The sequence below is a fragment of the Mchenga conophoros genome, linkage group LG9 (genome assembly GCF_057382185.1).
Source record: "Mchenga conophoros isolate Kocher_MC1m ecotype Shallow Benthic linkage group LG9, M_conophoros_male_GT1.1, whole genome shotgun sequence".
Taxonomy (NCBI): domain Eukaryota; kingdom Metazoa; phylum Chordata; class Actinopteri; order Cichliformes; family Cichlidae; genus Mchenga; species Mchenga conophoros.
In genome coordinates, this window is record NC_140534.1 from 10,984,239 (window position 1) to 10,998,028 (window position 13,790).

Consider the following 13,790-nt stretch of genomic DNA (forward strand, 5'->3'; position numbering starts at 1 on the left):
TTTTAATTAAAATGTAGCCTTTGACAATGCTGAACACATGAGAAGCTACTTTAAGGCATATCACCCAATTTGTAATATTGCTAAACATTTCTTAAGGCAGACGAGTCATGCTGGCTGGGTCAGTGTCATTTTTGTTGTAATTGATGTCTGGTTTGTTCTGTTCCCTAGTGATGGGTAGGGATGGGTACCAGTATCCGGTGTTCTGACATAATCCTTGAAATAGTAATAACACAGTATCCTCAGCAAAGATGAATTAAACAAGTTTTATTTTAATGGAAGTTTACTTCAAGTCTTCAGATTTTTACTGTCTTTTATTTGATTACTTTAAAGTATATGATTACATTAGAGTAATTAAATAAAGACAGTTTTGATGGAGCTCCTGAGCCAGCCCAAGCTCTCTATGAAGACGAGGAAAAACTCCCCTGGGGGGGCCAGACTGACGGGAAGAAACCTCGGGAAAGCCCATTCAAAGAGAGATCCCCTTTCCTGGGATGGCTGGGGGGGGGTTACAGGAATTCCAAAACACTGAAATTTAAAGTGGGCCAATTTAAAAAAAATTATTTCCTGAAAAAAAGAAAGGTAATTCATACATCACACATAAATGATAACGTCTGAATTGTGTGTGTTTGTGTGTGTGTGTGTGATAGGCTTATCTCAGCCAAGTGTGATGCTGTAGCTCCTCCAGCGTCGGCCGCGTCTCCGGGACTTTGGTTAAACACGCGTCCAAGAAATCCCGGCAGTCTGGAAAGAAAGGAAAGAGAAAAAACATGAAGATGATAGTTCCAGTGGTCCAAGCCATCAGTCAGTCTTGAAGTGTGACGTTTTCTTACTTTTGGACAGATGTCTTTTGAATTTCAGGCGCTTTTTGAGGAAGCTCGTGGTGTTAAAGTCCCCGGCATGAAGCGCTTCGTACAGAACCACTCCCATTTGCCATACCGTGGTGGGTCCACACCTGTAGCAACTGCGCCCGTACCACTCGGGAGGGGAGTAAATTTCTGTACCTAATAAACAGACACAATTGCAATTTCTTCTAAAACAAAAGGCGAAAATTGTGACATCTGTGAAGAGCAAGAGCAGAATATGTTACCATAGAAGACGCGGTACTGCGACTGCTCCTTAACAAAGCAGCTCAGTCCAAAGTCGATGATACGAACACGCGGTACATCTGAGCCGGTCTCAATTAGAATGTTCTCACTCTTGATGTCCCGGTGAAAGATGTGTTTATCCTCCAGGTGCTTCGCAGCATCAACCAGCTGCTTCAGAATGACCTGGAAATAGAGCAGGGCGATATGACCAAAAATATTTATCACGATATACATTTGAAAAGTTGTGATAACGATATAACTGACGATATAACTGACACTAGACAAAATACTTTACAACGCCACAACTTTATTAGTGCAAAAAACCCCATAAATGTATTTTCACTTAAACAAGCAGCTGTTTTTTTATGTGCATTAAAGTTATATAAAAATGTAACAGTGCAAATGCAAATTCCTCGCTGACAGTTTAACCAAAAGGCATTTCCAGTGGAAATTGGCCGACATATCCTCAGCATAACCATGTAAAATATCCACAAAGCTTAAAAAGAGGTTATACACACACAATACGGTAATATCACGTTGAGGTGCAGTACGTATCACTCCGCGAGGCGCCTGCCTACGATAGCCGTAATGCTCCGACAATCCATCGAGCGGTGCGGCTTTGTAGCTTAGCAAAGTCGCCGTGTACATAAAATCGTTTTGAGGTCAGTAAACACAACCAGAATTCATACATAAGGCACACGGGATTATAAGGGGCACTGTCGAGTTTCAGAAAAATCAAAGGATTGATTTTAAGTGTGCCGTATTTTCCAAACAACACGGTAATAACGGCGGCCCGCTAGCATGCGCTACCAAAAATCGTGCTTTGTTGTGTATCTGACGGACGAAAGCTAAACCAGTTCCACACCACTAAAGTTGCAGCATTTTTACAAACCAGTTCTGGTTCATCCGTTTCATTCAACGATCCACTTTTGCTCTTCTCTTTCTGCGTCACCGCCATCTGCGTATGTAAACATAGGCACTGCGCATGCGCGTTTTACCTATTCTAGCGCGATATTTCATTTTCCTATCGTTGCCCAAAATTACACCGGTATTACCGTGAATGGTATGATATAGCCCAGCCCTACCTGGAAACGATGAAAAAGACAATAATCAATCAATGGGTTAATGTTTCTCTAATACTCTGTGCTTTGATTGAATGATGTACAGTCTAAGACTCTTCTAAGGCAAGTCAACTTGCCTTGGCCTTGTCCTCTGGCAAAAATCCTCCATTTTCTTCTATGTATTTATCCAGGTCCACAGCGGGGACAGGTCTCTCCATCACCAGGATCAGCTCTCTGCCAAAGTCAAACCACTCCAACAGAGACACTGGGGCTGATGTTTCCACTGATCCATCTGCTTCAGCTGCAAGCTTCAGCATGATGGCAACTTCCACTGACACATTCTTCCCGTTATCATCCTGAAATATTTCAACAAAGTGGATGATGAGGCACAGACGTTCCACAGGTGAACGCTGCATGCAATCCACTAATGTAAAAACAATTCAAGTCTTGCACATTTACCTTCACTTTGCAGTACACTTTCCCCTTTGGGATGTGTTTGATGGCCACCTAAAAGACACAGGGCATTGATGAGCATTTCCTCAGTATGACATCATTAAAGGTGTAAAACAGCATACATCTCAGCTTACGATATTATCCCTTATCTGCATTACTGCCTGTCTTACTACCACCATCTGAACACTTACTGGTAAATGATCCTTTATGCGGTAGCCAGCAAACACTGCTCCACAGCCTCCTTCTCCAAGCCGGTGCTCCTCCACGTATCTTGCTTGGAAGTCACCTAAACAGACAAACACAAATTGGGTTTTACTACAGCTGTCACACAAATTACTCTCTGCTGTACCCTAAATGTTCATTTTGCTCTTCACCTGAATATAAAAGCTAAGCTGCTTGCTACTTACGTTTCTGTTCAGCCACTGACTTTTTGGCAACGGTTTTGGTTTTGTCCTGGTCCACGTTCTTTTTCTTAGGTGGGTCCCTGGTGTCTCCCGCAGCTTTCCTTTTGCCAGCCTTTTTGTTTTTACTGCAGCTCTCTGAAATCTCTATGCTGCAGTCTGCAGATGTGGAAAACACCAAAAGCACATCAGCTTATTAGATAATAGACACAAATATCTCCCAAACACTAATATCTTCAAACTAGCAACCAGATGTACACTTAATCTACCCCTCACTCAACTAATTAGCCTACCTTTACCAGTGTCCAACCAGGAAGATGCCTGCCCCTTGTCACCGCTCACATGCTCAAGAAGTTTACGCTTTTTTGCTGTATTGGTTGTCCCCGCTTCATCTTGTTGGACCTTTCGCTTGACTCCCCCGACCACATGAGCATCTGAGCTGGTGGAAGGACCAGCCTGCTCAGTGACCCTCCTTCTTTTTATGGGGGTCGTTTTTTCAGGACTGGCCTTTCTTTTAGCCATCCTGCTCTTACAATCTATAAACAACAACAACACATTAGTGAAAAAGAGCGCTCGACATCAGGACTAGAAGGATTTTGATGTCATTGAATTTTAAATTAGTATTGCTTACAATATAATAACAAGTTTATCCTTTTGATAAAAAACACACCAACACCATACTAGGTCTACTAAGTCTAGATACTGATGACACTTGTTGCTCTGTTTTCACTGCTCAGTCCAAGAATAAACTTGTCACATTATTTTACCAAAAGACAAAGTGCCCCAGTAACCTTTCTTTGATTAGACATGTTGCACTCAGGTTAGTTTCAATCAAAACCAGGATTTAAATCCTCTAAAAATGAATCATTTTATACACAGAGCCTCAACATTGTTAGAAATGTACATTCTGTTATTTAGGGGATTTTATTTTTTACTTACTTTGATCTCCTGGATCTTTCTTATCTGCCTCAGTCGTAACTTTTCTTGTTTCCTTTTTCATCTTAATTTTTAAAATAGAAAATGTCACCTTAATGAGTGAATAGTCCTTCAAATGTCTGGATGCTTGACTTTTCTAACTAAGCTGTATAAGTCAGTTCTGTAAGTGAGCTTTAAAAGTAAACTCCGGAGTTTATGGCAACACAACATTAGAACCTTGCCTTTTAGTGACATCACTAAAAGGCAGTGTCCCAAGTAGTTTAAAGAAAAACACTCTGGCATTTCATATAATTCAGTAATTTCACATTAAACTTTCTTTCATTATCCTTTCATTATTTGTTTAAAGACTTGATGTGTGGATGCTACTATGAAGACTTCTAGTTGAGCAAACACTAATAAACACTGACTAGTTTATCTGAGATAAAATATAACACTTTTTTATTAAGTCAGTGTTAACTCTGTTTTTTTCTGTTAGGATCATTCAATAGTATCAGAAGAGAAAAGAAAAGTATGTTTTGTTTTGTTTTTTTTCTTCAAGATCTGTTCACATGTACTTAGCAAGAGTGAGTACACAGCGTTAAAAAATGGTACTTAGTGTAGTGAGGAAGGCGAAAAGCAAAGAGAGCATATGAAGGTAATATTGAAGAAGGCGCAGTTTTGAAGTGGTGAAAGGCAAAGGCATGAGTGCAAGCGTAATAAAAGGTAATAGGAGAGATGTCGAGCAGGCGGAGGACTTGGCTGGAGCAGGAAAAGGCAAAAGGGGAAACGCGAGTGCACGTCTGAAACTTCTTCACTGTCAGTGAATCCTAATTCTTAAGACTAACTAAGAAGAATAAATCTATGTATGAATGTCGTTTTGAGCACATCTCCTCTTTCTACTGATCAATTCTTCCACCTAGTGGATAGATGATAGTATTGCAGCTTGTCTCGTCACCTGTTGTGTGTTTTGTGTGCTCCAGAACCTGCGTCCTGTTGGAGTACTGTACGTAAAACACACAAACACTGGAGTGAACACAGCTGCTGAACATCTCTATATTCATAACTTCTTCCTGTTATCTCATATCTGTCTCCCTTCATCTGTGTAGGAACGGTGTACAGATGTATGATTATGTCACTCCTGCTCCTCCACCTAACACCTCCACTCCAAACTAAGTTTGCTCTGCTGCTTTGGTTCACTGATCTGCAAGTATCTGTCATTTGTTTGCAGATGTCTGCAGGAATTATTGTAATGATCCATTAATGGTGCCTGATTTCATTCAGTTTTACAGCTTGTCTCGTGTTTTTGAACTGCTTCCCTCACAGTTGTACACAGTGCTAACATGTGCTCTTACTCTGTGTTTTATTCCTGAAGAAAAAGAAAGTGCCCAGCCCAGCAGGATGAAGATGGGCCATACGTCAAGAAGCCTCCAAATGCCTTCATGCTCTATCTCAAAGAGCAGAGGCCAAAGGTCATTGCTGAACTCAACATCCCTGGAAATGCAGCCGTAAATGCAGTGGTGGGACAGAGAGTAAGTGTGTAACTCTGCATACATTTATGCATCTGTTAATGTTGTCTGCTCATGTTTTTGCATGTGTCCCAGCTGTCCTGTAGTTATGTGTAGTAGCAGTGCTCACAGTGTGTTCTTATGATCTTCTGTCCACAGTGGAAGTCGCTTTCAAACGACCAGAAAGCCAGATATTTCAAGCAGGCTGAAACAGAAAGACAGAATCATGCCAAAGAGCATCCAGCCTGGTCGACCAAAGAAAACTATGTATGTCCAACAATAATTTCATTATAGACGATTGGACTGATTTCAATTGAATTAAACTGTTACTCCTGTTATTTCAACATCTGTCTTTGTGTAAATAAATGAAAAAACAAACAAAAGATGCTTCTGTCATAAGTTACAGCAGGATGAAACAACCTTCATGTAGTTCTTGTTTTTAACACTGCAAACCTTCTTTAGTTCTTTTGTTTCCTTTCATATTCAGCACACATCTGTCAGTGTCCACTAACTGTCAGGGAAAAGCCAGATAAAAACACTGTGGGGTCTTTTGGGACACGTGCTCGTTGGGTTTACTCATAGATATCAGAAATGATCTGTTCTGTATTCAAAGGATACACGAAGGACGTTTGTATTAAATGCAATATAGCGACTGATCATATGCTGCTTTCTTTGGGGGCTTTTCACCACCATGTTACACAAATCCAGTTTCTAACTGAAAAGAAAATCCTTCACCATTTTCTAATCAAATTCCCTGGTTTCCCATGTCAGAGATGTCATGGCTGAAAGGATCATCGCATATTGAGCTCAAAGCTAAACTCTTGTGTAGGGCCTCTTTCCATGTTGTACCATTCATTTTAAAAAGTCCTGGTAACAAGAGACAGAGGTGACTTGATGTATTACAGTTACTTCCCAATTTACAGAAATGATGTGACTTCTGACATTTTCCTAGCAGGAAATGTGCTACTGTGGGACACTGAAAGAATAAACAGCAAGGCACGTTTTGTTTTAATAACTTTTCTTTACTTCATTTGTATGAACTAGGTTTACCTTACAAAATCTTATACTGTATATAATGTTTTATGTTTAATTCATGTCAATGTCAGCTCGTGTTTACTCGGGTGAGCAGTACCGGCCCACAAAGAGAATGCTCTTGGTGGGTTTATGTCGGATGAAGAAGATGAAGGGATGGTCGGCAACAAACTCAGCGGGAATCATTATAGAGCGGACTTCCATGTCAACCCCAGTGGCAGCAGCAGCCTCAGTTCCTTCTTCATTTACATCCACGAAAGCCTTGTGGACAACTTTGGACACTATCAGGTCATTTGCTGGAGACATTCCTAGTAGATGAAGAGCCCAGAAATCAGTTGTGTTTTATTCTTTACCAGATGATGTTTTGCAGTTTTTGTGCTCTCAATATAACTGTATAATTGATTCAGTGTGTCTCATTGGTGCAATATTTCTCACCAGAGAAGTCTCTCTTGTAGATGTCAAAAGCGTTCTCCATTCCCATGTTGGTCAGGATTTTCTCCAAGTCATACTTCTCCTCCATCTTAAATCGAGGGAGCTTGACATCAACCTCGTTGGGGCTCATCATGTCTGGGCGAGTCCAGTCCACAAAGTTCTGATAGGTCAGCTCCTTCTCCAGCTGTGTGGATACAGTGTCACTAGCTTGTCTGATTGAAACTGGACATTAAAGTACTGGTAAGTGCATCTTACCTTTTCCAAGCCTGTGGTATCATCTTCTATGTCATTAGGCAGGAATATGAGCATGCTGAGGTCATTTCCTTTATACGGCATCTCAAGAATCTGTCCAGAAACATTGTTTTTATTTATTACTCCATCAAAGATGATCTGACTTCCTAATCTAGAAATTTAGGCTGATATTTGTAAAAGACAAGTTTTAGATCATGCTGGTGAAATCCTGTAATAAGCTGAAAGTGATGGATGTTACCTTGCAGTTGGCCTCAGGAATGGTCGCAAAAGGAAATTTACTTTTCTGCTGCATCATCTTCACCGGCTTAGTGTCGTTCTGAAAAATAGGGGAGACAAGAGAAATGTTTTTTGTGTTTAGTCTCAAAATGATCTCAAAAAGTTCTGTCATGGTTTTATTCCAGCCATTGAGTGGATTTGGATGTAGAGCACACGTCACAACACAATTTGTTCTTGTTAGCCGAAGTTTGTGTTGTGCTGTTGTTTGAGATTTATTTGAGAACTTATTGGATATTACATGAATAATAAACTGCATTGCATAACTGCATAAAGTTGGAAAGTGATCGTCCTAAAAGCACGATTTTATCCCCTCAGAGCTCCAGGCTTTATGTTCTCATTCAGCAAAGTCCACAGCTCGTTTGTAGTATGACAGATCAAAGTATAACTGCACCATCCTATGCTGCCTTTCTGCACTGTTACCTTGTTCAGTCGAAAATGCACATCAGCAGTCTTCTCCTCCTTAAACTGCGTGTTCCAGCTGCCCTTGAAGTAAATGGCATTCACGAGAACCAGCTTCGTCAGGCTACCCACTGCATCCTGGCTTAGCAAGTCCTTGATTTTATCTGGTAAAAAGAATTTATGAAAACTATTAACTATTACCAAAGATGCACTAGTTACTGTACAACATCTTCAGCTATAAAATCAGAAAACAGGGCAACAGCAAGATGGTTTTTATTTTTAAAAAAGGGGGAAAAAGCTTTATGATCAGTATAACAGGGAACAAAAAACAAAAATTCAAGCGTAGGCTTGAAGCCACTGAGGTGGTTGTTAGCGGGGGTGACGCGATGCTTCTGGTATGCATGAATTAATTAAACAGTCCAATAACTCCAGCAGTACTTATCTTGTCCTTTTTGGTCTTTGTTCCAAACATTTTAAGATAAAAGCGCAGCGGTCACAAACGTTTTGCCTTCTTATGATTAACAACACACCTGACGCTGATTACGTGCGTCCACCTTAAATACCTTACATAAACCTACCATACAGGAACTTAAAAAGGTGGAATCCTCAGTGGTGCTTGGTGCCACACCCTCAGGGACTTTAATGTTATATAAAAACACTGACAGCTCAATATCTGCCTCAGTCACTCTCCCTGATCCAGCTGAGTCACCAATAGGAAAAATCTGCTTTTCACAGGAACTTGGTAACAGCAATAAGAGAATACGTAGTTTATTCCAAGAAGATATCGTCTCTCTCCCATATATAACATCTTATTGGAACCGATATGTTCCAGATATCAAGTGGAAGACAGTCTGGATGGTCCCCCATAAATATTTGATTGTAAATAAGGTGAAAGAAGTCTCATTTAAAATTCTACATAAATGTTATCCAGCCAGTCACTACATGGTCAAATTTAAAAGGGACATAAATACTAATTGTACTTTCTGTGGGGATCATCCAGAAACTGTGACGCATCTTTTTTGGTACTGTTCTTTTACACAGAGATTCTGGAAGGAATTTAGCAGGTTTGTTATTGTCCATATTTTAAGGGAGTTTTCTTTACGATGGGAAAATGTTTTATTCTGTTTGTTTAAGTTCCCCAAGAAGTATGAGAAATGTTTTTTATGATGAATTTGTTCATACTTTTAGCTACATTTTTTATCCATAAATGTAAGTTTACTAACAAAACACCATATTTCTGTCATTATTTTAAGGATGTGGAAATGTACATACAATCAATATCAGACTCCACCAACACAAAGGCTCTCAAAACAATACATGTATGTGTATTCTTATAATTGTTACCTTTTTCTTTTACTCTTGGCTTTTTGTGTTCATGTTCTGTTGTTTTGTATACTTCATCTGTTCGTATGTTGTATACTCATTGTTTGTTAAATAAAGTTTAAAAAAAAAAGAAAAAACTTAAAAAGGTTACCTCTAGCGGCAACATGAGGTATCAACCCAAAAATGGCTCCTACAAAAATAATGGGATTAAGATTGTCTCATTTCCAGCAGGTGGCACCACAGTCCTATAACCCTCATAGAAAGTCCTTGTATCCTATTATTATAGATGGTAGATTTATAAATGGCCTGTATTTGTATCGCGCTTTTATAAAAACAATGAATGAATTTCCTGCTGCACTTAAGATAATATAAAGATATAGAATCAATAGCAGCCAATCCTAAATGGGCCTGAAAAATAAAAATATGTTAAAGACACAAGTGATCAAAGTAGAAGTACCCATCACATAATATAATAAGAATAGAAGAATTGGCCTGCTATTTACAGCAACATACTGCTGTGATGGTTTTATTAATAGCATGAAACCAAACAGTAAAACCCAGAGATAATGCTGCTTAATACTGAATAGAAATTAGACTGGAAGAACTGGAAACAGAAAATAATGTGGACGGTGGACAATCCGGTAATAATGTCTCAACTGAACACAACACAACTGATCCCCAAGGATTTACAGTGGAGATCATTTAAAGTTACATTATGCTTACCTTGTGTCTGCTTCTCCACCCAGCTGTTGATGTGGACCCTGGCCTCCTCTGCATTTCCTTTGAAGTCCACAGACTCGAGCTCAGCGTTGTAATGCTTTTTGGTGCCTTTTAAAAATTCCTGGAATTGTGAAAATAAGTCACTCGAAACAGATTCAACAAACTACGGAGACTTCAATCAAGTTCAGTCACTGTGTTAAAACATTTTCAGTCCTTTGGATGCAGTTGAAGCTTGAACTAACCAGTCAGCCTTTGTCTAATAAAAGATTAAAGCAAATAGCTTGTTGGATGCCAATTTAAGTAGCCAGCATAGAAAAATACACAGATTGTGGGTAAGCTGGTTTGTAACGTTTCGGTTCAGATGGCAGCAGTTTTTGCTGACAAATGTAAGTTTTAGTATTTCTAAGTATTAATAAATTACTGTTTTACTTCTTTATATATTTCTTTATACTATTTGCAAATATTTTAAAAGTTTAATCTGCTGTGATGACTGGAACACAAAGGAGAGAAATGGTGCCTTGTCTCTTGTTATGAACTGTAAATAGCTAAGTGCTTAGAGCAGCTGGTCCTAGCACACTTCAAATCCTGTCTCCCCCCCCACCCTGGACCCCCACCAATTTGCATACCGCCAGAACAGGAGCACAGAGGATGCAGTCTCCATCGCACTGCACTCTGTCCTCTCACACCTGGACAACAACAACACCTACGCCAGAATGCTGTTTATAGACTTCAGTTCAGCATTCAATACAATCCACCCCTCACAACTCATCAGGAAACTGACAGACCTGGGCATCAGTTCCCTCATCTGCAAATGGTTACTGGACTTCCTGACCAACCGCCCCCAACATGTCCGGCTGGATAACCACTGCTCATCTACCATCACAATGAACACCGGTGTACCACAAGGTTGTGTGATGAGCCCTTTCCTCTACTCCCTCTTCACCCACGACTGCAGACCTGCTGATGGTTCCAACACCATCATTAAGTTTGCAGATGACACCACGGTGATTGGCCTCATCAGTGACAACGATGAGGCCGCCTACAGGGAGGAGGTGGATCGTCTGGCTGAGTGGTGCGACACAAACAACCTGCTGCTTAACACCGAGAAGACCAAGGAGCTCATCGTGGACTACAGGAGGAATGCTGACCCACATCCACCCATCCACATTAAGGGGACGGCTGTGGAGCGTGTGAGCAGCTTCAAGTTCCTGGGAGTCCACATCTCCGAGGATCTCACCTGGACGACCAACTGCTCCAAGCTGGTCAAGAAGGCTCACCAGCGCCTCTTCTTCTTGAGGACTCTGAGGAAGAACCACCTGTCCTCAGACATCCTGGTGAACTTCTATCGCTGCACCATCGAGAGCATCCTGACCAACTGTATAACAGTCTGGTACGGGAACTGCTCTGCCTCGGACCGGAAGGCGTTGCAGAGGGTCGTGAAAACTGCCCAGCGCATCGCCGGAGCACCACTTCCTGCCATAAAGGACATCTACAGGAAGCGGTGTCTGAAAAGGGCTGGGAAAATCATCAAAGACCCCAGTCACCCATCACATGGACTCTTCACCCTCCTGCCCTCTGGGAGGCGCCACAGGAGCCTCCGGACTAAGACCACCAGGTACCGGAACAGCTACTTCCCCACAGCTGTCAGACTCCTGAACTCTGCCTCCTGACATCTGACCCACGTTAAACTCATGCACTGAACATACACACCCCCACAATGGACAACTGTACCCTCAAACACACAATAATAACATGGAGTGAACCACCACTCACAACCACTAGCACTTTATATAGCCTCTGTAGAAACTATCTACACCCTCACTTATCTTAACTGCACTACTGTATAGCTCTGTGTAAATAATCATTCTGTACATTCAATAATCTTTAATCCTACAACTGTTTACAACTTGCATAGTTGCCGGGGATTCCCATGATGCATTGAGTTTTTCCTTTCCAGTCACCTTTCTCACTCACTATGCATTAATAGACCTCTCTGCATTGAATCATATCTGTTATTAACCTCTGTCTCTCTTGCACAGCAGGTCTTTATCCTGTTTTCCTTCTCTCACCCCAACTGGTCGCAGCAGATGGTCCCGCCCCTCCCTGAGCCTGGTTCTGCTGGAGGTTTCTTCCTGTTAAAGGGGAGTTTTTACTTCCCACTGTCGCCAAAGTGCTTGCTCATAGGGGGTCATATGATTGTTGGGTTTTTCTCTGTATCTATGAAGCGCCTTGAGGTGACTTTTGTTGTGATTTGGCGCTATATAAATAAAATTGAATTGAATTGAATTATCTGAAGAAGAAGCAGAGTTGGTTTGTTTCCAGCTGAAATCATCCAGGCTCAGGAATTTGAATCGATCCACATCATTTCTGCTTGAACTAGAGAACATGAGTGTCGACTTACATTTGGTCTGTGAGACACATGTCATAGTGACAGTATTTGGGTTAATATGGCATTACTCACCCTGGTCGCATTTCTTCAATATCAGGCACCAAGTTCAGGAACTCGTTCTTTGCAGCCCGCGCAAGGTAGGAGGTCTCCAGAGTGGGAACCATCGGGAAGTTTTCACAGTCTGAGCAGGAGGGACTGGAGGCACGTGAGCTGTTCTCAGGGGTCCTTTAACACAAATCACACCAAGTTAGAATCAAATAGATAACCTGTCAATAACCGTTTGCAGATCGAGGTCAATGTTCCTAAAAATATGTTTACTTCTGGCCCATGGAGCCACAGCGCGAGTCCGAGAGAGAGGGGCAGGTAGAGGAAGGGGTGAGGGTGGCACTGCTGAAGCTCGTCACGGATGGATCACGTCCGATCGGTGAGATGAGAGAAAGCTGAAGTGAAACAACAGCAGGATGAGGTAGACGTCAATATAGGAACTCCCTGATGTGACACAGAAAGGCTATTTTTTTATTTCTTTGTATTATTTCTCACCTTGCAGTCACTGATGCTGTTCACCAGCTGCTTGTATTCAGTATTGAAGGTGTGTGTCAGAAGGCGCAGGCACTACAACACAACAGGAACAAGACCGATCAGCTCCGAGCAGAGAAGGAAGAAGGCAGCAACAAGAACGCCCACTAAGCCCACGTTTTTCTCACCTTGGTGGCCAGCTCCTTCTCACGCTTTCAAAGGTGGTGCTGGAGATCTGCGAGGAGACGGAGGTGGATGTGGACAGAGTGCCGGAGCTCACGCTGGGGGACAGAGACTCACTCAGGGACTTGGTGGTGGGAGCTGTTCCCACGGGAGCCGCCTCTCCCAGAAGGTGACGGGTCTTTTCCACCTGGACGAAAGATGGGGGCGAATGTGAGGTGGGGAGAAGAGGGGAGGTTAGTCATGTAAAGTCTGTACTCTAAGAAAAAACTTTTTAGAATAGCACTTTGGTCTTTGAGTTGAAAAGTCATTTTTCCCTCTACGATATTAAACAGATTTATTTCTTTATGAATCTTTTAAGGCCCCACCTCCTGCAGCTGCTCCATCTTCTCCAGCTCCCACTGGTGCTCTAGGATGAGGCTATCTCCTCTGGGCCTCCAGCCGGCCAGGTTCTCCTCTCCACGCACATAAGCCACTGATGTGTCCAGGACCTTCCTCCTCCTCCTCTGCATCCCTGCTCAGGACATGAGCCCTCATTAGGATGAAGCTCTCCACAGAATTATGATAAAACAGCTGCCGTTCTTTAAACATGTTTCATGGCCGCTCACCTGAGCTTCCAGTGTCAGACATCTTACACAAGCTCAGCTCGTAGATCCCAGTCACTCGGTTGCTATAATGAAGCAGAAGTTTTGAACAAGGAAACTTTGTAACGAAATGCCAACGACCGCCTGTCTGTTTTCAGGGCTGTATTTGAAGCCATGCTCCAATCAGGCAAAGTTTTAAGTGTTGCACATTTCGATGGGTTTCTTTCAGCTGACATAGTTTCCATTTGGGTCATGTGGTGTTAGATA

General features: G+C 41.8%; 2 protein-coding genes across 2 annotated transcripts; both read right to left on the reverse strand.

Annotated features, from left to right (window-relative positions):
* Window positions 1-292: 292 nt before the first annotated feature.
* Window positions 293-4,120, reverse strand: LOC146566812 (uncharacterized). The gene is made up of 5 exons (XM_085286432.1): window positions 3,940-4,120; window positions 3,294-3,536; window positions 3,007-3,159; window positions 2,791-2,885; window positions 293-2,653 (listed from the first exon to the last, which is right to left on the reverse strand). The coding sequence occupies exons 1-5, from the start codon at window positions 3,998-4,000 to the stop codon at window positions 2,513-2,515; spliced, it is 693 nt and encodes a 230-aa protein (XP_085142558.1). The 5' UTR covers window positions 4,001-4,120; the 3' UTR covers window positions 293-2,512.
* A 2,301-nt stretch (window positions 4,121-6,421) lies between these two features.
* LOC146566813 (leukocyte elastase inhibitor-like) lies at window positions 6,422-13,569 on the reverse strand. The gene is made up of 11 exons (XM_085285817.1): window positions 13,548-13,569; window positions 13,308-13,453; window positions 12,971-13,129; window positions 12,562-12,683; window positions 12,316-12,328; window positions 9,858-9,975; window positions 7,833-7,975; window positions 7,375-7,452; window positions 7,140-7,229; window positions 6,888-7,068; window positions 6,422-6,760 (listed from the first exon to the last, which is right to left on the reverse strand). Exons 1-11 carry the CDS (start codon window positions 13,567-13,569, stop codon window positions 6,534-6,536), a joined length of 1,299 nt encoding a protein of 432 aa, XP_085141943.1. The 3' UTR covers window positions 6,422-6,533.
* Between the last annotated feature and the right edge of the window lie 221 nt (window positions 13,570-13,790).